General features: G+C 48.6%; 1 protein-coding gene across 2 annotated transcripts in view; it reads right to left on the reverse strand.

Annotated features, from left to right (window-relative positions):
- NR4A1 (nuclear receptor subfamily 4 group A member 1) overlaps positions 1–26757 on the reverse strand; it is a 90776-nt gene that overhangs the window by 10344 nt on the left and 53675 nt on the right. The window contains exons 1-5 of one of the 2 annotated variants that reach the window (XM_086963780.1): positions 13217–13368; positions 5780–6588; positions 2590–2719; positions 1342–1493; positions 591–793 (exon numbers count right to left, since the gene is read on the reverse strand). In XM_086963780.1, the coding sequence (XP_086819906.1) occupies positions 591–793; positions 1342–1493; positions 2590–2719; positions 5780–6586 (1292 nt within the window). In that variant the 5' untranslated portion in view covers positions 6587–6588; positions 13217–13368. Of the gene's footprint in view, positions 1–590; positions 794–1341; positions 1494–2589; positions 2720–5779; positions 6589–13216; positions 13369–26757 lie in introns of those variants that run through there. The other variant, XM_086963783.1, reaches the window with a different exon arrangement.

Below are 26757 nucleotides of genomic sequence, written 5' to 3' on the forward strand. Positions count from 1 at the left end.
AACAGCAATGAAGCAAATACATCTCCCGGGCCCGTCCCGCTCTAAAAATAGGGCAGTGATATGAGAGGAGACATTCTGTTACCAAATTAAACTATTCTCTGCTAAAGCAAACCAGGGACATCCTCAACAGACATGCCTTTTTCCTACACATGCCCACCATTAATGACACAGATTGTTTAACTTGAACCCCAAAGATACATGTTACATCCACCAAGAGCGGAATGAAGCATTCCAGTGACTAGTCCACAATCAAGTCAGGAGCCCTGCCCTTCCCTGAAAATGTCCTTGGATGCCCCCACCAAGTGAAACACATACTAGGGACCACACCCAGCTGCCACTTATGACATCATTAACAACCCTATAATACACCAAGCTTCCCAGATAAATCATGCTATCAACAAGCCCACTTAACCCCTAGAAACAGATTTGAGATTAATCGAATTTAAGCATCTATCCACCTTGATATACTACAATGGGGAAATAGTAACAGCTTGTCTGTAGCCCCTGCTGTAAGCATGTTCTTCATGTAGCCTCCACCCCTTACTGCCTCCCCCAATGGACGCTGCTGCATTCTAAGCAACACTGCTCACCTGTAAGCCAGCCGTAGAATGAAGAGCTCCAGGAATGCAGACTCCAGCAGCAGTTCCTGATCCTCCTTCGGAAGCTCCTGGAACCCGTGGATCTTTTCCGCCCACTTCCGAATCACGTCCATGGACCCCGATAACAGGTCGTAAAACTGCTGCACGTCCATTGCGTCCTCCTTCTCAAACTGAAGTGGGACATTCTCCTGAAACTGGAATACCAAGAAGATAGGTCAACTGTCTGAAAAACTTGCACTGGACTGGATCGGGAGTTGGAGGATTCTAGGGCACCAATGTCATCTGCTTTGGTTTTTGCAATACGTGAGTACCCAGAGTTCATGCCCTTCGCCGGCAACCGATCAGGAAGAGAGCCATATGGGTGGAGGAGCCACTAAATGGGACATTAAAGAAAACCCCCAACTAGCTACCCACTCACTTTACACCAAACAAACAGTACTTCAAGCTTCTCTTTATAGAACAGAACAACAGTGATTAAATGTCCCCGCCAGTGCCCATTGTGTTGAAAAAGAGCACAGGGCTCTCTTTTAAAAATCCAACAACAAAATTAATGCTAAAGCACAGTGTTGCTGCTCATTAGACTAAGATGGTGTCAACATAGCCTAATCACAAAAAACAAAGCACAACACTTTAAATTTAGACACATGGGGCTTGAGGTCCAAATCATTGACCACAATTAGTGTCCACTAAGGAAGGAATGAGGAAAACAATCATTCTTCTGACATGAGAATGTGCAACTTACCCTTGAATAGTCGAGTTTACTGGAGTTTGGCACAGAGTCGATATGTGCCCGGACAAGCGATGTGATGAGGTTCATAGGGGACGCATCTGGAACTTGCTTTGGTTTGGATGGGAGGCGACCCCTGCGGCCTTTCAAACTGTCTGTTCGGACCACTGGAAGAGGAGATAGAGGATGTGTTTAATGGTGGAGAAAGAGCGACTTTAAAAGAGTTACGAACTCAGGCCATGTACTGGGGGAAGAGCAGTGGAGTCCTTCGTTCATAGCAGGAGGTTTAATCGGTTAAAGCCAGTGATAGGAATTTACACGCCATATTTATTAAATGCTCATAACAGAAGGAAGATGCGCATGAATGGTAAAACCCCCAAATCCTCAGCTATGAAAAGTTGGGTACTCCACTCAGAAACTAAATGTGAGAGGCAGCTGAACTCTCAAATACAAAATATACATAAACACGTGTATTTTCGACATTTTCCGTCCACCTTACAGGGTCAGTTCTTCTGGGCTCCTCTTCAATTCAAGAGAGACCGTGGCCATTTTATTAAAAACAAAAATCTGCCCCATTATCCCTACAACAGGACTTCAATCATGCGGCCATGAAGGAGAGTGCAAAGGGTGAGTAAATCATAACAGTGGGCCTCACAACAATCTGCCAACTGATAAACTGAGACGAAAACTGGGAGATCCAGGTACGAAGCAGTATGGAAAGAACACAAAGATTAAGATGTGTTGGGGTAAACATCCCAGTTTCTGAACTAATGTGACATTTTGTTTAAAGAACCAACATTTCCGTGTTACAAGAGGGCGAGGTTCGGAGTGGAGCTTGCGGGGGAACGACGTGTGAGGTTTTCGAGGGACAGGCGGACTGCACTGCTTCTGGTGAGATGTAGAGTTTTTAGGGGAGGGGAAAGAGAGACGGGGTGATAGCAGGTGTAAAGCACAGTCTACTGGCGGGGAAGCGGAAGTAGCCAGTTTAGGAATGTCTAACGGGAAAAGGCTGCACCACGAGGTTCTAGCATGATACCTTGAACTGTTTTGAGATTTTCAGAGACAGCCTTGGCAGCCATTCCGGGGGTGGTGGCGGTTTAGGGGCACAACAACGTCTGTAGCAGGGGCGGATATTTCCAGTTTTTACAGTACAAGGGAGCCTTTGTTAAGGACGGCCTGGCTGTGCCACAGTAGTGTATACAGCAAGATGGAAGGCACAACGTTAAAATATCCCTGCATCTGTCTGGGAAAGGAGGCACTTACCTTCTTTAACCATCCCGACATTCAGGCACTTCTGAAAGCGGCAGAACTGGCAGCGATTCCTGCGCCGCTTGTCCACGGGGCAATCCTTGTTAGCCAGGCAGATGTACTTGGCGTTTTTCTGAACTGTGCGCTGTGGGAAGAGGGAACAATCGCCGAGCATCAGCACGGATTCCAAAGGGATGAATCAAAGAGGCTATTATGAGCTAGCCTTTTCTTCCCCAGAAGACTTCTGGGCCACTGATGCGAGGTGCACATAAGCCTGCTGGAGGGAGTACAGTCAGCACAGACTGCAATGGGGTGCAGCATGCAAAGTCCTCAGCACACCCCAGCCAGCTTGGACCTCATACCGCAGCAGGCACCTCCACTGACATACCACAGCGCTGCAACAACAGCCCTACTGGCCACAAGACTCCTCAAACTGCACGTCCAATATCACCCCACTGGACTGAAGCTCCCAACAAAAGATGGGCCTTTGAACCACTTTTAAAGCACAATCATTCCTAAAATCAAGCCATCTAAACAAGCATCTAAACTAAAATCTTTAAGGGGTGGGGATGTGCCACTCTGCTCTGCTAGGACAATGGACAGGCCAGACTAGTTCTGCAACACCTGCCGGCCACCAGCTCCTCAGACTCTTCCACTTCTTCAGACTCGAGAAGCAGGACCCCCTGTCCACTTCCATACCAACTTAGCCAAGTGCCTCAACCCCAAAATAGGACTATCCCTTCAAGAACTACAGCCAAGAAAAGCCCAATACCAGTCCTGTAAAGTTAAGCCAAGACCAATGTACTGGTCCAGTGCTCAGTCAAACTAACTCTACTCTGCAACCACATAACATTCCCTGCCTCGACAAGTGGCTACTGCCGCCAGGCTTCAGGCAGAAACTCCTGCTATACCTCTCCCAACTGCTGTGCAATCTCATTCCCTGCTGCGATACACTTGTAGCAATTCCATTTGTGGAGCTGGCCAGACTCTTGCTGCAAAGGCAGTGCAGCAAGCACATGCCACAGGCACAGCGATAGAGAATGCATAGGCCATGGCATGCTGCAGCAAAGCAAGGGTTCTGGAAACTCAACAACTCAGATAGTACACTTCCCCCAGCAACACACCAAATAAACCACAACTCATGGTGCACCAAAGCACAAAGACCACAGCTATTGGAAAATTAAGTTGAGCACAGACCTTCGATGTAAATAAGATACACCCGATGACACGCCAAGTACAGCAATCACCAAACAGCATATACAGTCCTCAACTCAGTGGGTACAGCCCACAGTAAAAATAAGTCTCCATACCCCGTAACACTGAAAACAGCCACAAACATTCCCTTACTGCTGGCCCAGCTCACAGTACAGAGCACACAGAGCTTAGCACAATGCATTGAGCGCAACAATCAGCACAAAACAAAGCAAGTACACCGCTCCACTTTTGGGCTACCCATTTTATATCTTCTCCCTCCTGTCCCAATGTTAAGAAATACAGATTTGCAAGTTTCCCATGTTTTGACTTAAACTGTACTGACTTTGACGTTTAAAAACAAAGTCTACAAGGGGTTCCATCTAAAAATGAAAAGGGGTTCATATCGTACACGTCAGCGTTTCAGATTTTCACAAACAATGCTGCATCCTATACATTACTTTAACCATAATCGTCCTGCGATACAGTTTGAAGCCCCTAAACAATGCCCAATATCAGTATACTCCTTACAATGGACCAGAACCTCGTAATTTAGTACGAAAACATTAAACTGTGACTAGGATCCTATGCACCTCCCACAAAGCGCCATCGTGTCATGCTCTCTTGAAAAGCCATGAAACAATGGCCTGTGCACTGCCCACAATGCACTACCATCCAATGCTCTAATACAAAACTCTAGACACAATGGCTAAGAGCCTGTGTGCATCCTACGATGCACCCTACAATATGTATGAAGATGTGAAACCATAGCTACGGGCCTGAGAACTACCAACAGCTCAGCATCAGGAAATATGAAGCCATGAAACAATGGCTCAAACCAGTGGTCTCCGAACAATGCACCTTGAACTAATCATTAAGCTGCATGAAACCTTGGCTAAATGTCTGTACACGGAGAACAATTCATTAACGACTTACTGTGCTTTGGTATGGAACCTTGGCCAGGAGCCGATACACTGGTGCTCAGCCAACCTTCTTTCAAGATGAGGCGTCCCCATTTATGGAATATCACTTCTTGGGCACGAGATAACGCAGACAAGTGCCAAGTGGAGTCTACCAAGACTAGATTAATCTTTCCAATGTAACTGATGCATTTGCTCCCTAAATAGCGTAAACAAATGCCAGAATACTACACGGGATTGGATGACACTGCTTCGTTAGTATCTGCTCCCTAAAGGACCCTGGCAAATAACATACTGCTGCCACTGCGCCTCTTTACCACCCAACACCTCGGACAATGCCATAGCTGTGACTGGGTACCACTGATGCATCAATACTTGCTTTTTAAAATGATCAGTTAATGTCAAGGGCTGATAACCAACTGTGCATAACCAGTGTACCAGGACTGCTGAATGAGCTCACGTCAAAGTGAGCAACATCCCGTATAAATGTACACAGCCTCCCTGCATACATGGTGGAAAAAATTGTATTGTATTCTAGAGTCCAGGAGGCATTCTCATGACACAAGTTGTCTAGCATACAGACACACAATACCAGCAGCTGGAAAAAGTATTAAAAGTGGCAGCCCTCTAGATTGTATGTGCCCCACCCACTGACAGCTGCTGTCCTAGATCACTGCCACACAGCAATTCAAGTCGCTGATATAGACCACTGCAATCTGCCCACCAACCGATCCACCAGCCATACTACACCGCAACCAGACAACCACACTCTACTGTGAATGTCATGCCACAACACATCTCTGCGTGACTGATACACAACAACACACCCCAGAGCGACAGACCCACCATAGCACGTCTAGTGACCAGCCTGTCACACCACACTTGCAACCAGCCTTTCACAACCCAGTGTAAACTGCTGCATTACACCAAAAAATATTTTTTTTTATCCACTCTAAGATTCTGCTCCTCTAATAATGAACTGTTGCACTAATTACTATGCTTTGGATAGCACAACACATCTTAAGACACAATAATGAGAGGAGACCGAATTCAACATTGGGAATCACATGCTGATCACACAGGTAGAGCCTAACCTTGAAAAAGCCTTTACACCCTTCACAAGTCCGCACTCCATAGTGCTGGCAGGATGCGTTGTCTCCACATACAGCACAACGACCTTCATTGCCACCTGGGCTGCGTGCCTTCACCGGCGACAAGGAACTGTCCATCAAAACTGAACCATCCAAAGAGGAAGGACCATGGCCTCCAGAGTGACCAGCAAACCCCGTTGGTGAGAGCTGGGATAAGGCAAACATTTCTCCATCCTGTGGCTCTAGTCGCTGGGAGACTGGAGGCAGCTTCAGATGCCCAGGAGCCAGCCCGGGGCTCTGCCCTGGGGTGCTAAAGGAGAAGGCTGTTGGACATACAGTACCCTTCTGCTGGTCAGTCCAATGGCGCATGCTGTCAAAGCCCTGCGTTGGTGAGTAGGGCCCAAAAGAGTTTTCCCAGGTGGGCACTGGGGGTGCCTGGAACCCCGGTGTGGATGGAGATGGGATGGAGCAGGGGCTGCCATAATAGTCCGAGCCGCTGGAGGACATGGTCTCATCCAGGTGACTGGCGAAGGAACCTGGGTAGCATCCGTAGAGCTGGAAGTCTTCCAGTTTCAGTGCAGTGGGTGGGTTGGTGCTGGGGACTGGGTACAGAAAAGTGTCGAACTCTCCGGCGTAGTTGTCCATGAACGTACTGAAGCTTGGTAGGGAGGATGTAGCAGAGAGATCTGCGTTCACCAGGTCCATGGCGATTCGGCTGAACTCGGGGCTTAGAAGAAAGTCGGAAGCAAAGGTCTCGTAGGGTAGCGAAGTCTGAGGCAACACTCCATATTGCGCCTGAACACAGGGCATTTCTGTAAGAAGAAGGGACACAAGTGTTTAGCATCACAAGCAAGAAGGCGTCCTAAATAAAGAAGGTGCAATGAAGATTGTGTCAACTGCTGGGGTGGAAGGCACTTCAGTGTGTGCAGAACCCCAGGGGCAGCACTGCTAAACACTCAGATATTTATTTCAGGTAATGAATTTGTTAATCTAGAACATCTCAAAGAAACCATCATTCAAAAGTGTGTTACTGATAAGAAATCATTTGGGAGAAGGAAGGGGGAAAGATATTTGATGCCTAAAGTCAATGTAGCTGATGGTGAAGAAAACCCACTGGAGAGGCCCAGAGCTGCAAGCCCCCCTCACTTTAACAAAGCAAGTATACACCTGGAGTATAAAATGCTCAGAAATGAAGGATGACGGAGTGCGTAAAATATGCATAACAGAAAAAGGAACTCTGCGAGACTCACAATAAAATGCACACAAACAGCAGCCAACACACTTCTGCCCACTCCAAGAACTGCGGGATAAGTTGAAGTATTTGAACGTCCCATGTATTACCCAAGCCCATTCACAAGAAAACAACCCTTACTCGTTCCAGGTAGGATTAGCGAAAAATAATTAAAGAAAAAATAAACATTAATTTTTTCACTGGGAATAAACAAAAGCACCTGCTGGCACAAGTTTCGCTTTCAAAGCTCCGAGGAGCCTAGCTTAGTCCAGACATAAGCAAGGCACCCATTACTGGTGAAAGCAAAAGGCTCAGTAGTTTAGGATAACGCATGGCAGAAAACTTGCCAAATTAAAGAGAGGACTGTGGGGAGTGCAGTGCACGGCCTGCTGGGAGTACAAGAGACAATCCAGATGACAGGACCTTTCATTCCCGGATCAGCTTTAAAGATATAGATGCGTAAACGGTAGAATATCAGGAGCGAAGTTGATTGTGGGGGCCAAATGCAAGACCTACTGCGCATAAGGTGTGGACATGCAATGCTGATCTCCGATGACCTGGCACACTGCATACAAGCAGAGGCCACCATGCAGAGGTATGGTATCCCACAGGTCCCTTGAGGCTAAGCTGAGGCCACAGCAAAATGTGGGTCCAGTGACACCATACTGGTGCCTAGGCCAATGCAGGGGCTGTGTCTGTACATGCCACAAGCACACAGTCTAATGCCAGGGAGAGACAGCCAAGGGTGTACCTAATGCTGTGTGATTCCAAGCAGTGAAGGCAGACAGTTGCCTGGTTATAGCTACTGATCCCAAGGACACACAGAGAAACCGAGACACTCCTTTTAAAACGCTAACCCACCACCCCGCCTTCTGGGTCTCCGTGTAGGTCACTCTTGGAATCTTGGAATGTCCCTTCTCAGTGCAAGGATAAAACGGCAAGATGAAGAGTGACCTATTCTGTCACCGCCAAGTACCAGGTGGCACATTCTTCACCACGTGGGATGCAAGACGTTTTCCTGGAAAGGCCGAACTAGAGCACTGCGGCCAACAAAGGGTCAAGACCAAGAGGGACCAGAGAGTCCCAAGAGGGCGTCACTCCACTGAGAGAAGCTATACAGAAGACATGCTTCTGAAGACAGGTGCATGGATGGCACGACCCCGTGACTGTTCTACAAATGGTAAAGGCGGTGGGGGAGGGTAGATCACAATCCACACAACTGATCTGCATAAAACTTTTACTGTACTGGGGATCTGCGCTTCCCTCACAGGGGCTCTTACCACCCTCAGCAAGTATCTGTAGTGGTTTACAGTCTCCAGACCGACTCTGCCGAGATATTTCAAAGAGGAAAATCCATGGCTGCTAGAAGAGTACTCGTATTCTCTCCTTATGGAGAAAGGCACAAGGTCCCCACCTTCCCCCCTTTCCCTTCCCCCAACCCTCCCAAGACAGAAACAAAATTGAGCCTCTTCATTTCCTTTCTTTAGAACATCATTGCGTGCTGTTCACCCAAAGAGAAAAGAGTATCTGGGATTCCCTTACACATTGCCTTCACAGAAAGAGCACCAGGGCCCTACTACCCAGAGAAAAGTACCATATACTCATCTCTTTACATGACTGTACAAGTGGCTATCTACGATAAGATGCATCTAGGAGGATCCAGCAGTCTCGCTGCCCATCCTAGTTGTGGTGGCTATTAAAAAGATCAGGGCAGTTCTGCACGGACTAGGGACAATTCAATCCGATCAACAAGAGTGAAGGGAAGTCAATCACAGTACAGCCCAAGCCTCCAGGCAAGAAGGCAGACGGAGGTAATTCCTAGCACAAGCACTCTACCAGTTCCAATGACCAACTGTGTACCGATCTTGCTAGTAACTCCTTCAAGTCAAGTAAACCTCAAATTGGATTTATGCTGTGCAGAAATCTTTCAAGATTTGTTCTTTCGTGATCTTTTTCATCCTATTAACCAGTGTACATACCTTCATTAAAGGTTGTTGGATCCTATATTTGGACAATATATTTATTTAGGAACATAGAGGGTGTGAACCAATTTGTTGCCAAATCTCATACGACCTGCACTGCTAGGACCTACAAAAAAGTGATCTTGGCTTCTTCTGGGTAATATTTGAGTCTATGCTAGTTTTCATCTACTCCCACAACGAAACGCCCAACAGAAAATACCACACTTAGGATTCCTGCTCAAAAGGGGTACATTACGGCAACCCCTTCAGGGAGGGCCACCAAAAACGAGGATTTTCTTTGTCATCAACTTATCAAGTGCTAAAATGCATAGTGAGACATACAAGTTGTAACAATGTTCTGTAAGAGGATTAGAAGGCTAGGCTATTATGGTGTTAGCCTCACATCAAATACAGAACAGTTCTTGTGGTGTTAAGGCGGCTTTCCAAAATCTAGATGCTTCAATTTGTTTTTTTGCCAATGTAGGCCCAGGAATGCAGGATCTTTTCTTGCAGGATATCACCTGAATATGTATAAGAGTTGCATTTATAATCCCTGCATATAAAAATACCTTAAGCGCATATCTTGAAATCTGGAATGGATAATTCTCTCAGGTTCCTACCTTGGGACACTCCTGCTCTAAAAGAAGTGCCCTAGGCAGAAAGTGCCCCTACATGCAAAGTGCTAAAAAAAACCAGCGTGAGCCACTACAAAGTGCTATACTTTATATGTAAAAGAAAAACATGCAATGTCACAAACTTCTCTGGAACACACAATCGATGCACTTTATAAAGGGGACAAGGTTCCTTCTGTGCATTGGTCCACTCTCTCCAGCCATCCCCGACCTAAACAACACCCGCCCTAAAAGATGGAAAGTTGTTTTTTTTACCAAACATACTAACATATCAGAGAAATGCCCATACTCGAAATGAGGATAGACAGCGGAATAGCAATATAACTATGGGTAACAAGAATCACAAGTAGAAAAATACTAATATCTCCTCCAGAAAGTAACCAAAGTTTGTGGCCTCGTGGGGCTGCAGTATCAAAACCACCCCTTAGCAGTGTACAAGGATCGAACAGTCAATACTGGAAACTGGATTCGAGCTTTCACCAGCAGGGAATGCAGTATATTAAGCACTGGTGATTGGCAATTTATGTGACGGATGCTGGTAAACGTAGTCCAACATGGCACAACCAGCACAGCATTACAGTAATCAGTTCTGGAGCCAGTGACAGCTGAACTAAAGATAGGTAGCTACCAAAACTGATGTCAAGTAGTGTGTTTGATATAAGCACGACTTTGAGAGGCTATAACAAGGAGCACTTTTAGCTCTCATTAAAACTGAGCCAGTTAAGAGACATTAACTTCTGAATCCCACTATATTTTTGCTTACCTCGGACACATAGGAGCTAGAATACCAGTTTGCAATCATCGTCTTAGTAATTAACTTTGCCATCCAGCTGAAGAAAAAGTTGTTGATATAACATCTAATCATAAATGGTAAACTGCAGAGGGGACAGGCACTGACCGCTTTAGAACTCCACCCGTCACCATCAGCCTAATTCAACCACTACTGGCTTCTGCTCATAAAGGTCCCATACCAACCCATGGCCAGATACCATAATCGCTGTGTGCATTCCCGATAAAAGGAGGCACGGCCCAGAGTACTTTAAAACCTATGGATAAACCAACAGAATGAGCACTGCAGCCAAACTGTCACCAAAAAACACATCAACCTTATTTGGAATCCTTCTCTAGGCGTCCACAATGCTGTAAAGAATAACTACCATTCAATAACAACTTAATAGACACGTTTCTGAAGTTTGTGAATGAGAGAATTTAACAGATGGGCTGGTAATTGCTACCCAGCTGGGAATCCGGAGGCTATTCAAGACAGGTACCCATAGCGATATGTACCTCTAGAGACATGCTCAATGGGGAACACCCCGGCATACATATATGGCACAAAGGGGAATAGCCCCCCAAAAAACAGACCAGCTCAACTAATTGTTATAAAACTCTGTGGACACTATCCAGTGGCTCATGGTGCTGCGACCCGAGCAACGAAATCAAATCAGGACTAACCTGGGTGGAAGATCAACTAAGTGTGGTCCCTAACAGAAGGCAAAAGTGAGGACTATCCACTGTACACAAGGACAAAAAAGAAGAATACCCCTCCAAAAAAGGCAGGTTGAGAGGTGCAGACATCTCCGAGCAGAGATTGGCCCAAGGGCGTATCCTTCCATGCAGATACTTGCAAGGATTGCAGTATTGCTGTTCATACTAGAGCATCCTGTTGGAACACCCACCAGAGGAGGACAATCTCGGAGCTTGGCCTTCTCTAGCGAGGGCACAGTGGTGGGGTGGGGGTAGGGAAGGGGTGGGGTCTGAAGTCGAGGATAGGCTCTCTTTCCAAGGATAGACAGACATGGGAAAAAACTTACATTATTGAGGTACCAAAGCGTTGATCCCCAATGCTGAAGGCCAATGAAAGGGTAGAAGAATGTGTCAAAAATAAGGGGCAGCCGTGAACACCTGAGGGAGTGAGAACCAATGAGGGGACCGGATGGGAATGGAGGGGTGACTGAACACACAGGGTGAAACCATGATGAGGAGAGGTGGCTGGTGCCGGGGTTGCAGCCAGAACACCGGTGGGGAAGGTCTCAGTTGGGTCAGGTAGAACAACAGGGTGAAAAAAATGTTTTGCTAGGTACCTCAGAGGGAAGGCAGGCAGCAAGGCAATAAAAGAGGAAAGACAGGCAGTGTGGAAGATAGGGGGGAAGGGGAGATGAGCATCTGCCAGACCAGGGCAAGGAAGGAAAAGCAGCAGTGTGCACTCTTGAGTGGCTCACAACCAGGTATCTGCAGGAGGGGGTGTGGTCATAAAGACAGCTACGAACTGTATGCATAAGTCCATGCAGACAAGGTGAGGGCAATGATGACGCATACCGCACACCAACTATCCACCACAGACGATTCGTAAATGCCTTATGTCCCTTTTCCAGAAGTAGGGAAATACCCTCAGGTACTCCAGCCGGTGCAGCAGTACATGTTGTTACATATGCCCTACACCAACAGTGTGTATTCTTTCAGATAATCCAGTAGTGTATTAAGAACCCCCTGTAAAATTCAACTAATGCTTCAAAGCATCATATGGGCATAACCTTGCAGGCTGTAAGGTACGTCATGCTGTATGTGGTCATGCTGTCAGATACCTCTTGGCTGTAAAAGTGCATGCAGCCAGATACCCCATGAAGCTACCAGAAAATACCATCCTACTCCCCAAAGGTAAAAGAGTATGTTGTCCTATACGTCAGGGGGCTGGCTCTGAATGCTATCATGTAGTCCCAAGGAATAAAAATAGCGGCCTTCGGGTAGTACCTGGGATTAACAGGGGAGGCCATCTGATTCTCGGCAGGGGTAAAAGTGCATGATGTCAGACAACCTAAAGGAATAAAAGTGCATTCTGAGAGTTACTCCTGGGGGTAACAATGTTTGGTGTGAGTTACTCCCTGTGGGATAACAATGGTGGTTTACTGAATCTCTGTGTTCGCAACAGTGAACGCTGTCAGTAAGATACTCCCTGGGAATAATAATGCAGCAAATAACAATACATGTTGTAGGGTAAAAAACATGCTGCCAAACACCACCTCGGTCTAACAGTTTATGCCATCATGCTGATATTCCCTAGCTGATACAAACAGTGCATGCGGTCATGTACAACCTGGGACTAACAATGGAGGCGTCAGATAGGCTAGGGATAACTACATGCTGTCAGATCCGGGGGGCGGCAACATTGCTTGCTGTTAGATACTCTCTAGCGGTAACAGTGCATCCCGTCGAATATTCCCGGGCCCAACAAAGAATAATGTATGTACTCACTGGGACTAATAATGTAGGCTAGGCATTAACATCCGTATGCTATTACTACCGGGGGTGGTGCAGGGGTACCGTGGCATGCTTGCACATATTCCCTATGGGCAACAATGCATTCTGTGAGATACTGCCCGAGGTAATAATGCATGGTGTAATTTGCTCCATGGGGCCATCAATCATAGTTTACATACACTATATATGCGCAACTGTGCGCGCGGTCAGGTATTCACGGGAATACTAGTGGAGGCTACCAGGTTTTACAAGGGGAGGACAGTGCACGTTGCCAGGTAACCCCATATGCTGTCAGCCTCCGTGTGAGTGACGGCGCAGGCTATGGCGTACTCCAGAGGTTAGCAGCGGTTATACATACCCAGGTGGCTGCTGCTGCTCCGATGACTGGGCAGCCCGGATATTCTCCTCGGGGTCCTTCGGGCTCAGGTCCCCGCGGCTCTCCTCTCTCCCCGGTTCCCCTTCCCTTCCCTTCTATGCTATGTATCTCCTCGGTGCTCTCAAGCTCTGGCTGCGGCCCGGCCCCCTCCGGCTTGTTTTAAGGCAGGAAGGGCGGGCCCTTCTCCTTGACGCACGAGGTTTTCACCGTCCAAAGAAGGCAGGGAGGCGGGGCTTCCGGCAGCGCACACGGAATGTGAGGCCCGTGACGCACGCGGAGACCCAGTGACGCAGGAGAAGGGGGGCCCCCAGGCTAATAATAGAGCGACGGGGAGGGGGGCCAAGAATAGAACTAGGAGGGAGGCGGGGGGCTGAAAATAGAACCAAAGAAGGGAGGGGTCCAAGAATAGAAAGGAGGGGGCCAGGAATAGCAGTGGGACCGATAACAAAACACCGAGGAGATCGGAAGGAGCCGGGAATTGGGGAAAAAAAGGGGAGGGGGTATATATACATACTGTAATTGCATTTATATAGCACTTATTACCTCTGACAAGGTGTTAAAGAGCTTTATGCAGTCTAGCACTCTTTCACGGAACCCACTGTAGATATGTTTACATGTGAGTGTGTAAGAAAAGGAATATAAAAATGGGAAAAAACTCAAGAAAGACTAATTCCCACAGAGTTCAGGAGGAAGGCTGATATAAACTATAAAGACAGCCAATTATGTAACAAAATGCTTGGGGGAAAATGGGGGGGGGGGGGGGAGGGGGTATTGCACTTTTTGGTGGGGGTAGTTATTACAAAAACAAAGTGCTGGATATGAACAAAGGAAAAAGCTGCGAGGGTGAATAAATCATCAGATTCAAAACAGGACAGAATCGAGAATAGGGGCGTGGTTGAGTAAAGCACTAAGGGGAACGGGATAGAGATCACGCTAGAGAAGAAAGGTGGAGTGAAGCTAAAAATAGAACTGCTGGGAACGAACTTGAATGTGAAAAGGGGAACCATGCAGTAAGCATAGGAGGCGCCTTTGTGTGCAGGGACTGGCATAGTAGTTCACGACCTGTGAGAGCTATTTTAAGTTTATCATATAGTGCAGAAATGAGTGCTAGTGCGAATGCTTGTTTAACCCCCCCCCCCCCCCCCGCCCCCCCCCGCCCCATCTCAGCCAATAATTACCCTGGTCAAGTTGAACGGTTTTGGTTTGAACCTGTTGATTGTCAGTTGGTGAAATAAAGGTGACTGTTTGCCAGGGAATTCGGGGTAGATGGGTGTAGCTAACCCAAGAGGGTGTCGATCTCATCTCATTTCTTTGGTTGGTAACAACGCTGAAGCCGGCCCACACTCTCACATAACTGACCACTGCTGCCTTCCTGCTACAAATCAGAGAAACTGCCAAGACCGAAGAGACCAGAGCAGACCCACACCCTCACTCATCCGGCAGTTTAAGAGAGCTGTGGTGTGTTCGGGCGGCAGCTAAGCTTGGCAGGTGGGGAAAGCCACGGTATAAGGCGACAACCGCATCCTGAAACAAGTCACCCGCTACCAGCACCCCTACTAGGGGCCGCTCTCCTCACCTGCACCCCGGAGGAAGGGCGGTGCGCAGTACTGGCTGCAATAACAAGTCGGGTCCTGCAGCAGCGACCGCCCACACGCGTTGACGGCTTTTGACCAGGGGGTGCACTATGGACGATTTTACCAGTGATGTGGGCTGACTAAATAATGACATTACACAAACCCAGTCTCAATTAAATAAAAGAGGTAGGAAGGCATCAAGAGCCTGTGCGACTGTAGAGAAGAGACAGCCTAATAAAATCTAGTGGCACAAGAAAATGAAAAAAAAACACATCTCAGCCTAAAGCACTAAGAGGCAGAAAACTCAGACCTACAATCTAACTATTCACAGCTGATGAAAAAAGGCTGATATACAACCTAGCACAACATCACGCCAACCCCAGCCACTGAGCCATTCGTAGTTACAGGACCACTATCCACCCAAGTACCAAAATGAAAACTCGTGGTGGAATAACTCGAAATCTACTTTGCAGCCACAGCTACAGATGACAAAACAAAGCACTTGTCACTGTTACACATGGCAAGGGAAGGCGTTTACAAACTGTCAGACAGCCTGCTAGAAGCAGCACCCTATTTACATAGGACACAATCGTGACTGCCCTAAACAATCATTCTGGAACTTTGACCAACCCTGATTATGAGTAATTCTGGTTATGCCAAGCCCAACAGGCTCCGGATACGTCTGTGCATGCTTTCCATTCATAATTGAAAGAACTGGCCTGCGGCAACAAATGATGGCCAGCAACTATATCCTACGTATTGAAATGAAGAAAATCAACCCTAAATGTATTCAGAGTTGTGCATTGGTGGATCTGAGGGAACAAATTCTGCAGGAGCATGGAAACCCAATTTAAGACATTCTAATCTGGGGCGATCCAAGGAACTGGTGAAATTGAGGTTCTCTCATATGGAGGGGGCCCTTCACAGACCCATAACGACCAAACTAATCAATTCAGTCACCAGGACAGCTATAGTGCCAAAAGGTGAGAAGAAGCAAAAGCAGGGGACTACCCAGACACTGGAAAGCGGTGTTTGGTAAGAAGCAAGATGGCGACCGCCTAGAGGTCGGCTGCAGCACTGGCGAGCTGGGTCTGGTCGTGAATAGAGGATCCCCCTGCAGGACTGCTGAATGTAGCAAGCCAACGATGTACTGAATCAGTTTAAAGTATCTCGGGGAGGAAATACCCCACACCTCTATGCTGGGGCAGCAGAGGATTCGTTTCAGGCTCTGGGTGGCTCTCACTAAGATTGGGCTGCGGCTATTCGAGCGCTCTATCTGGAGGTATTTGCCTCACCTGGTGATTCAGCGGAACGGTGGAAGAATGGCTCCATAGCAGACGGCGAATGCTGGATTTAAAGCGGCCGCAGCTCGAAAACTGCGAGGAGATGCAGTTACCAGCTCTGCCGCGACAGAGTCAAGCACAGCGGAGCTGATGCTGGGGGACACGCAACAGACGCCAACATCAGATCCGCCGAGGAGAGGGAGAGGCGGAACCACGGGCAAGAACCGACCAGCCGGCCCCTCGATAGCAGAGTTATTGATGCGCGGTAAGGAGCTGCTGATAGAGGCAGCAGGGGTGGCAGAGGTAGCGGTAGTGGTGGTGCCTGGCGTGCAGAAGGGCGTAAGAGGGAAGCAAATCAATGAGGCGAGCCTAGGCGAATCCCAGGTCACCCTCCAAGGCAGTACACTTAAACCAGCCATACAGAGTACTGTTTAAGTAACTGCTCCAGTGACAGACCCCCCCAACCCATACTGACACAGAGAAAGGGGAGAATGTTTGGGCAGGCAACATGGGGGAGACTGATACAAGTGATACAGCTATAGAGGAGACTGCCTCCACAAGGCTGATCCATAATGGAGATAATAATGATGAAAATATACACGTTTCAGAAAGTGTCTGTACCGGGAGAGTTGGAAGTCGAAATAGGGTTCCATTATCCTATTCCTGTGGTAGAGGTTGGCTGGACAATAGGGGCATCTGATCTTATAACAAGCGACAAAGACAGAATGGAACTGGATAAGGATAAGGACCCTAGTGACTGTTTTTTCTCAGTCTCTGAAGGGGCCGAACGGTCCGAAGATGATCGGAGCTAGTCACCAGGTGATAGTAATCTGGATTCAGATCCTGAGGATAGCGATTTAGACCCCCCCGGCAACCACTAAGAGAAGCAACTCTCAGCCAGAGACACAAGGTCAAGGTAGAAAAGACCTGAAATGGGATTACTCATCTGCCACCCCACTTTCTGGTATACCCACTACAGAATCTGCCCCCCCAATGTTGGAGATAATACATCAGGCTATTCGTTCTGATAGGGAAGAAATAAGCGTCCTTATGTAGGGCGAAAACCCAGGGTATTCTGAGCTTTGAGCTCCTTAATTAAATCACACGGGCTAGCCGATGTCTGGGGTAATAAGAAGCCTAACAACCCGGGGTTTACATATTTCTCTTGCCCCTTTCAGAAATATACTAAACTGGACTACTTTTTAATATCTGCAACAGAATTGAAGAAGGTTAGCATCAAAAAACTGCCGAAAATAATGTTCGATCATAGTCCACTAATCTTGCAATACGAGTTAGAAATGTTTAATAGGAAACAATTAAGATGGCCGTTTGAGAGGAAGTTATTAGCGGACACCAGATATGTTGAACATCTAAGGAAATGGGCTCAAGAGTATTTTGATGCAAATCGCTTCAGTGCGCCCAGGAATAACGTTTGGGATGCATTCAAAGCAGCTTTGAGAGGCGAAACAATCAGCTTCTCTGCTTGGCTTAGGAAAGAGGCTCGAGAAGAAAATGAGAGATGGACTGGCCAGCTAGCAGTAGGAGAAGAGCAACATGTGAGAGGTTGTGCAAGGGAAGTAATCGGAGGGGGATCAGCCGGAGATCTTTACTATTGAAGCAGAGCTTCATAAGCAGGTAGCTCAGAAAGCAGCCAGCGAATACCAGGCCCATAGGGCTAAGCTCTACGAGACGGGGGAACAGGCGGGTTAAGTATTGGCACTACGGATCACGCAAGGGAATCCCAAGAATATAATTTCAAACATACAGGAAGGCAACCGGAATTATTCAGAACCAACTGAGGTTTTAAAAGTATTCAACATTTTTTTATCTCTCAAACATTATATAAGAAAGATATTGATGTAGATGCTGTTAGTGGAGAGTTTGTGGACGCAGGACCTCAGCTGGGTGATTAGGAAAGGGAAATATTAGATAAAGAATTGGCAATAAGTGAGGTATGTGAAGCGGGGGGGCAGAGCTTGCCAGCGCCGATGGCGGATGCTTGATTCCTAAGCTCCGCGCCATTGCCAGAAATATCCTCCACTAATCCTTCCTCGGCTGAGCCTTCAGGACCAGAACCGCACTGCTCAACGCCCGCACAATTCCGGTGGTCGGTGCGGGTGAAATTGGGGCCATCGGGACTGCTCAAAGCCGTCGGCAACAGGGACAAAGCTAACGGCGCACTGGGCCGCAGATCCGCGGCCTCGATTTGGGCACCCGCCAGCTGACGTGATTTAACGTGCGGCCATGATGTGAGGCACCTGCCTGGTGGATGCTAGACCCCCATCGCAACCCGGGAGATAGGCCCGAAGAACTGCAACGAGGGAAGCTGAGAAACGTATCTGACACCCTTGCAGCTCAACCCTCATCGGGGGGCACGACATGCGCTCTAAGGGGGTCTTCACGGAGGTGAGTGGGGGGTCTCTCTGGCGCTCGCAATCGGCTGCCCCCCCCCCCCCATTTGTCCTGGCGGAGCACCATTCTGGCCGCTGGCCCCCCCGAGTACTAGGAAACAGACTGGGCGATTCTTAGGGCTACCCTCGCACTGCTGGTCACTCTGCGCCCTCCTGCATTGAAGACTCTGAGCCCCTCGGGAGCTGGGGCGGCCCTACGCACCCGAACGGAGGTATCCTCACCAGTGGAGACAAGGAAGTCTACGTGCCTGCAGGGAGTGAAGCCTCACCACGGCGGAGTCTTCTCGTGGCCCGATGGAAGCTCTAATCTCTGCGTTGCTCTAAGGGAGCGGGGGAGACACCTACCAAAGATCCCAACGCTCAGGAGAGATTGGGCCGCTCTCTGATCTCGGGCAGCCCACAACTGTCCACCTGCTCTGAGACATAGCTGAATACTGCTGGTGGAGCGCGGTGAGAGTGGTGATCTTCCAATTGCCCGGAGCGTGTGGCCTTTGTAGCCTCAAGGTGATTGCTCTAACAGCTTTGCAGGGCCAGGCTTCAAAATGGGTAAAGGGGATAAGACCCAAAGTAAACTCTTCTTTGAGAAGCGCCGCACTAAGACCCCCGAGGCCCAGGAGGCGGGACCTGCACCCCCACCTGGAGGCGCAGAAGACATGATCTACACGGACATTAAAGCTTTACTGGTATCGATGGAGAAGGGCCTTCAAGACAGTATGGCGTCCATAGGCACCAAGATTGATGCCCTAACTTACCGAATGGACCGCATGGCAGAACGGCGACAAACATGGACAAATGTGGACAAACATGCGGAGCGCCTAGACATGTCTGAGCGGCGCCTAACAGAAGTAGAGGAAGCCCAAACGGAACTAGACAAGGACCATAAACAATTTGGCAAGCTTCTGCAAGTAATACAAGACATGTCGGAAGATTTGGAGGCCCGCTCGAGACGATCTAACATACAAATTACTCGAGTTTCGGAGACGACACAAACCGGAAAAATGGAATTCTTTGTTGAAAAACTCCAAACTACACTGCTGGGTGAAGACGCCTTCTCCCCAATGTTCATCGTAGAGAGGGCACACCGCTTGCTGGGCCCTCGCCCGCCCAGCAAGCGGTGTGCCCCCCCCCCCCCGAGGCCTATCATCGCCAAACTATTAAATTAGAGGGATAGGGACGCGGCCCTGCGGATCGCCCGAGAAAAGAAGACCCTACAATTTGAAGGCTCTGAAATCTCCTTATATCCGGACTTTACTGCAAAGGTGCCAGAAGAACGCATACATTTTGCCCCATACAAGAAGCAGCTTCGTGACCTCGGGCTTGATTATGCCATGCTATACCCTGCAAAGCTAAGAATCAACCGGCAGGGCCATTCCCATATCTTCACAGACCGAAAGATCTACAAAAAGCCTTGAAGGTATGTACTAAAGAACATTGGAGAGACCCAGGCAGCCAGACAGACGGAGAGGTGAACTGCAGCCAACTGGAGAGACAGGACTGAAGGCGCCAAGCAGAATGGTAGTCAAGCTCCACGAGTCGACTTCGCATTTGGAATGATGACTCTGCCCGGACTCTGAGTTCGGAATTACAATGAACATCGACCTTGCTCCTGGATGAGGAGCGTGCACGGAAATCCAGTGCTCCAACAAGAGAGCAGTCTGAGTGGCTTGTGGGTGAGATTATTCTGATCCGTATATTTTTAGGCACCAAGCATCCAAGTGCAGTAGGCATTAAGTTTATGAAAAATTCTTTTTTGGGTGGGGAAAGGAACTGTCCTGGTATACATCTTGGAGACTGTGCACTGAGGCTGAGAGACACTGTAGTTATTTAACTGTGCTTTGACGGTTTATGCCGAGATATGAACATATGGCGGTGGCGCTTGGGGTGGTACACAAGCCAGAACTTACCCAAGTTACTGACTTCCTGGCAACCTCGGCCCTAGCGCTGTGTGCAACCACAGCTCCTTTGGGGGCTTACTAGAGTTTTCATGGGAATGGGAATGGGGTGGGATGTTGGCATGCTACGCCGAGTTGGGGTTGGTCTGCTGTGGGAGGGGGGGTGGAGGGATTTTGGGGTGGGAGAGTTTAGTCATTCAAAAGGGAGACATACAGAGTTATTTCTTACACCAGGCCTACACTGAGCACACAGGTTGCGTTCATAATTGCTGCGCCCACAAACTGCAACGATGGTGGCAATGGCGGATGAAGCAGACAACACACGCTCACCCAGGCTCAGGGCACTCACGTGGAATGTACGCGGTCTTAATGACCACAGAAAGGTCAGAAAAGTAATTGGCTACCTACAGCGCCAACTTATAGATTTAGCATTAATTCAGGAGACACACCTTCCTATTAACAGTAAGATGCTGAAATGTAGGGGTCTAAAAGAAGAAATGTAGCTGCTGTGGGCTTCACTACACACGCCAGGGGTGTCATGACATGGGTGAACCCAAAATCCAAGCTAACACTGCAGACCCTAGAGGCTGATTCGGAGGGTAGATACGTTGTCTCTAGATGCACTGGCCTTGGCCTGAATTTGGTAATTGTTAGCACTTATGGTCCCAACTTTGACTCTCCAACCTTCTATCGGTCCTTGGCGGCCAAGACCAGAAAATACGATCCGAATAACCTTTGGTGGGGGGGAGATATGAACCTCACTCTTGACCCCACCCTGGACAGGTCAGCTGGCCCGCACCGTAAGCCATCGGCGACAGCGGTGGAATTGCAGAGCACTAGGACATGCCTGGGCCTGGAGGACGCCTGGCGGTCCCGCAACCCGCAGCAGGGAGGCTACACACACTACTCTGCATACCATGACATACATACCAGAATAGACTACTGGCTATTCCCCTCCTCCAGATTAGGACTTATCAGTGGCTGTAGAGTACTCCCGAGAACACCGTCGGACCACTCTCTTGTGCTCCTGGAGCGGCTAGCTCCGGGCAAGACTATCCCACCATTTACGTGGCGGTTCCCGCCATACTCTTTACTAGATCCGGTATTCAGAAGTGAATTGGCTGAAGGTATTGACATGTTTTTTTACACTAATCTGGGCTCTGTTGAGAGCTTTCAAACCGTCTGGGAAGCCTTCAAAGTGTACATACGGGGAGTAGCAATGTCTAAGCACTCCGGAATACTCAAATCCATCAGGAAGAAACTGGCAGACCTTGAGAAACAGCTAGAAGCCCTGGAGGAGAGACAAAGAAAGCGGGCGGACAGTGAGGTGGGAGATGAAATCAAGACATTACTGGCTGAATACCACGAGGAGGCTGACAGGGAAATTAGACAAATGGGGAAGTATGCCTCGGCTAGGGTATACGAAGAGCGCGACAGACCTAGTGCGGTGTTGGCCAGAATCATTGGAGGGACGAGAAAACAACACATCACAGAGATAAAGTCTCCTAACGGGGAGGCCCTTACTGATCCTTTTGACATAGCTAATGCATTTAAGGCCTACTACACAGAACTGTACACGTCACAGAGTGGGGACCTTGAAGATAACATCGATGACTACCTTAGCCATATTGACATTCCCACATTAACTAACACACATAGGAAATTCCTCATGCTCCCTATTGAGAAAGATGAAATATCCGAGGCTCTGACAGGCATGAAGTCAGGTAGTTCTCCCGGTGCAGACGGCCTCACAGCGGGCTTTTACAAAGCTTTCAAGGACCAACTGATCCCGCACCTGTCGGCTCTCTTTGACGATATATGCTTGGAGGGCAGTATGCCTGAGTCGATGAGAGAGGCTCTTCTGGTGACGATACTAAAGCCGGGCAAGCCTAGGGAGGAATGTAGTTCATACAGGCCTCTCTCCTTGCTAAATGTAGACACAAAGCTATTTGCCAAAGTGTTAGCCACTCGGCTGGCACTCCTGACACCTAAACTGGTGGCCCCAGAACAGGCGGGTTTTATCCCAAGCAGAAACCTGACATATAATATTCGGACAGTCCTAGACACAATACAGCATGTCCGACAGGATAGGAAAGCATTGGCGGTTTTCCTTGACATGGAAAAAGCCTTAGATTCCGTGGAATGGACATTCATGAGGATGGTTTTACCACGCATGGGCCTGGGACTACCTTTCCTCCAAATGGTGGGAGCGCTGTACTGCCAGCCGCGTGCTAGACTCAGATTGAATGACTTGGTTACAGACTCTTTTCCAATCACGGTTGCCCACTCTAGCCTCTGCTATATGCCCTGGTGGCTGAACCCCTGGCCTGCGCCCTACGGGAGTACCATGGAAACGAAGGCATAGGCTTCTCAAACTATAAAATTGTAGTGTTAATGTATGCTGACGACACCTTGCTATATGTCCGGGATCCTGATAACAACCTATCCTCGATCCTCAGGGAAGTAGTTCGTTTTGGTGCACTCTCTGGACTGAAGGTTAACTGGTCGAAATCACTGGCATTCCCCCTGACCCCTATCACGCAACCCACTACTATGGAGTAGTCGCTTCACTGGACAACAGACACGATCAGATATCTGGGGGTGCACACACACACAGATCCTGAAACCCTAGTTAGAGCCAACTATGGAACGGCCTTCAACAAGTTGGAGGACGATGTGGCGACCTGGTGTAAGCTCCCGCTCTCCCTACTGGGGCGAAATGCTATAATGAAAATGGTTGTGCTCCCCAGATTCTTATTCCTATTTATGACCATTCCGATGGTCCTCCCCAAGTCATTCTTCCAGCGGCTACAACAATTGATGACAACATTTGCCTGGGCAGGCGGTCAGCCCCGTGCGAAATGGACACTCCTCACACTACCTTACTCCATGGGAGGGCTTAGCGCGCCTGACCTCGAATTATATTACAGAGTAGCACAGGCTGCTCACTTACACAACTGGATTCACGGGAGCCGAGACATACCACATGTGAAAATGGAGACCCTGTTTGCCCGGCCTCTATCACTCCCTCACACGATTTTCGAACAGACAGATCATAGGACTGGAGTACTAGATTCAATCTCTACCACAAATCAAGCGTGGTTCAGTCTTCTGCAGGTACAAAATGGCGCACTGCTGTACTCCCCTATTATGCCTATTGATTGGGCCCGGTAGCTGCCTCCTCTCCAGGAGAAGGGGTAGTTACTGAAATGCAGAAACTGAACATTAAGGTCGTGGGAGACCTGTTCAATGATGGAGTTGTCAAGACTTGGGAACAGGCGACAGGTGACCTGGAGTCGCCATCACTCCTGACGAGGTTCCAGTTTTACAGAGTTCGCCACGTGCTTTCTGAACTTTTGGGAGGGGGCATGGCGGGGCCCCCTGAGGTGAGAGAGCTCACGTACGTTATCAAGGCCACTTCTCCCCAAAAACTACTGTCTCACTTATACGCACTGTCGCAAACACATAGAGAAAATACGTACACCAAAGCAAGACTGGCATGGCAGTCAGATTTACAAATCGTCTTAGATGATGACATGTGGCAATACTGTTGCACCAACACTAGGAAGCTTTCATTAAATGGCCGGCACAGGCTGGTTCACTTTAAATTCCTAAATAGAATTTATTACACACCAGCTAGGCTCTGCAGGTATGGTCTTAGAACCACAGCGGATTGTGAGAGGTGTCATGCTCCTGATGCAGGCTTCCTACACCTAGCATGGCAATGCCCTAGAATATGGAACTTGTGGGATAAGATTTTTGCCGAAATTAGCGCCGTTGCAGAAATTGACCTCACACCAGACCCTATGATGGCCTTGCTAGGATACACCAAACAACTGCCTAGAGCTGCGCGTAGACTAGTAGACATGGGGTTATTATTAGCACGCAGAGTTGTAGCATGCTACTGGATGAGAGGCCCTGCACCGACACCTAAAAGATGGGCACATGAGATGATATATTGCTGTACGCAGTCAGAGAACTATAGTGAGCTCCTGCCCCCCACCAGTAGACCCAAAAACGTCTGGGGGCTATACCAGACTTATCTGGCGGGCAAAGGTGACAACACCACTGACACAGAGTCACAGGGAGTTTGAGACTGATGGGTGCTAAGGACAGCATAATTGGAATACAGAGTAAACTTTTATTCTAGAGGAATAGCGCCATGGGTATCAGTATTGTCGTTGGCTGAAACTGTTTGGCTCACTATTGTTAGCCAGGTTATGTACTATAAGCACCGCCTGCCCTATTTTTTGGGTTGTTGGCTAAATGTCTGTGTATTCACCCGAGTGGAAGAAGTCACACGATTGATTCAATAGGGATGCAATGACAATTAGAGGGATGGGAGGGGGGATTTGGTAATTGCACTCTTGATCACGGTTTGTTACCTTTCTAAAATATTCAAAATAAAATAATAATAAAAAAAAAAGTGAGGTATGTGAAGCATTACTGGAGCTAGCAGCGGGAAAGGCTGCAGGGCCAGGCAGTATCCCGTTAGAAGTTTATAAAGCATTCAGAGTGAGATAGCTCCAATACTCTTGGATCTAATTAGCGGGATAATCTGTACCAGTTTAATTCCAGATTCCTGGAAGGAAACATACCATTGTGTTCCACAAAAAGGGGAAACCAAGAGAGTCCTGGATCGTATCGGCCAATAACCCTAATCAATGCTGACACCAAGATCTAAGCTAAGGTTCTTGCTAAAAGGATGGGAAGGATCATTGGCGGTCTGGTTTCCCCTTGGCAGCATGGGTTCATTCCGGGTCGCGGGACAACTGACCATACTAGGCGTGCTATTACCCTTCGACGCCCAGGCTGCCATGGTGGAACGGATGGCTATGATTCTTCGACGCGGAAAAGGCCTTTGACCGCGTTACGTGGAAGTATTTATGGGGGGTATTGGAGCGTAGGGGCTTTGGCCCTAAAATTATGAGTGCAATTAAGGCCATGTACCGTGATCCTGAGGCTAGAGTTCAGCTAATGGGAGAAAGTTCGGAAAAAATGTACATCTCTACGGTGACGCGTCAGGGGTGCCCCTGCTCACCCATACTTTTTGCTCTATATATAGATCGGCTGGTACGTAGGATCTTGGGTTGTACTGACATCACACCTGTAGTTATTAGGTCGAGCAGACCTAAAAAGCATGCAAAGCATGCTTTGTCTGCAAGACATCTTTTGGCGTGTTCCGATGAATGTGAGACAGGGGATGTGCACGCGCTTTCCATCGGCGATTTCACCTCGTGGCGCGCACGCCCAGCCCGGCGCCGTGCACATCTCCTGTTCTCAACATTCACCGCAAGTCAGCTTCTGGCCATCGCGCGCGTACAGCCACAGCCACACTCAACCGTGTGCGCACACACACACACGCATGCACACACAGGCACACACACACTGACTTACGCGCGCGCACACAACACCCCCCCTCCCCCCTCCCCCCACTCACCGGGTTTCTCAGGCTCCTCTCGTCCCGCGGTGGTGGCGGCATTACACACGGACACATTCATATTCGGTAGGCACCGGGGGATTAACCAATTTGCCCACAATTACAAGATGTAGAGCAGACACACTACGCCGCATTCAAGGTCTCTCTAGCACAACAGGGATTTCCTGGAAGTCCGCCTTACGTCACAGAACGTACTCGCTCTCCCATTGGGCGTCCTCTCTGTCACGTCACATTGTTCAAGACCTATCCTTAGCCCCTTAGCCCTGTTCTCCTAGGCAGTTGAAACCGGCTGGGACTGATCCAGTAGGACGGCGAAAACCGGGCGGCGCTGTGACCACTGCCTGGCATGGAGACTTCTCTCCCCCTCCCTCACTCCCCCCATCCCCAACACCGAGTACTGGCTGGGACAGAGGAGGCATTATCCCACCCAGGCCAAGAGCGTAGTGGGATGACTGGCTCCTTTGGAACCTTGGGAGGGGAAGTTATAGGTACCGGTGTGCTGTAGTGCGTGTACATGTGCGTGGATTTTCCTCCTGTAATGCACCGTTTGCTCCTCTTGTATTTTGTTTGCTCACGATTGTCACTTTTTCCTCCTGTAATGTAACGTTCGCTTTTGTAATTTGCCTCTCAACAAGTTTTGAAATGTTGACAAACAAAACTTGCCTAGTGCGAGATGAATTATCACTGTTTTGCTGGTCAGACAAATCAGCGCTCCTGGATTGCCCTGTACGCTACCGGTACTCTCCCCAGCCAAGGAGCACGGTTTGCCCAATGTAAAATATAGAGGCCTCTCCCACTAATGTACACCTGCTATGTGCTTGCTGTTAGCTCTCTCCCCTGCATCCCTCCGTTACCGTCTCCATTCGCCCCCCCCCCCACTAGTGGCGTAACAATAGCCCCCCACACCCCAGGAAGGGGAGCAA

This window comes from Lissotriton vulgaris, chromosome 1_1, assembly GCF_964263255.1.
Source record: "Lissotriton vulgaris chromosome 1_1, aLisVul1.2, whole genome shotgun sequence".
In the NCBI taxonomy this organism is placed as follows: Eukaryota; Metazoa; Chordata; class Amphibia; order Caudata; family Salamandridae; genus Lissotriton; species Lissotriton vulgaris.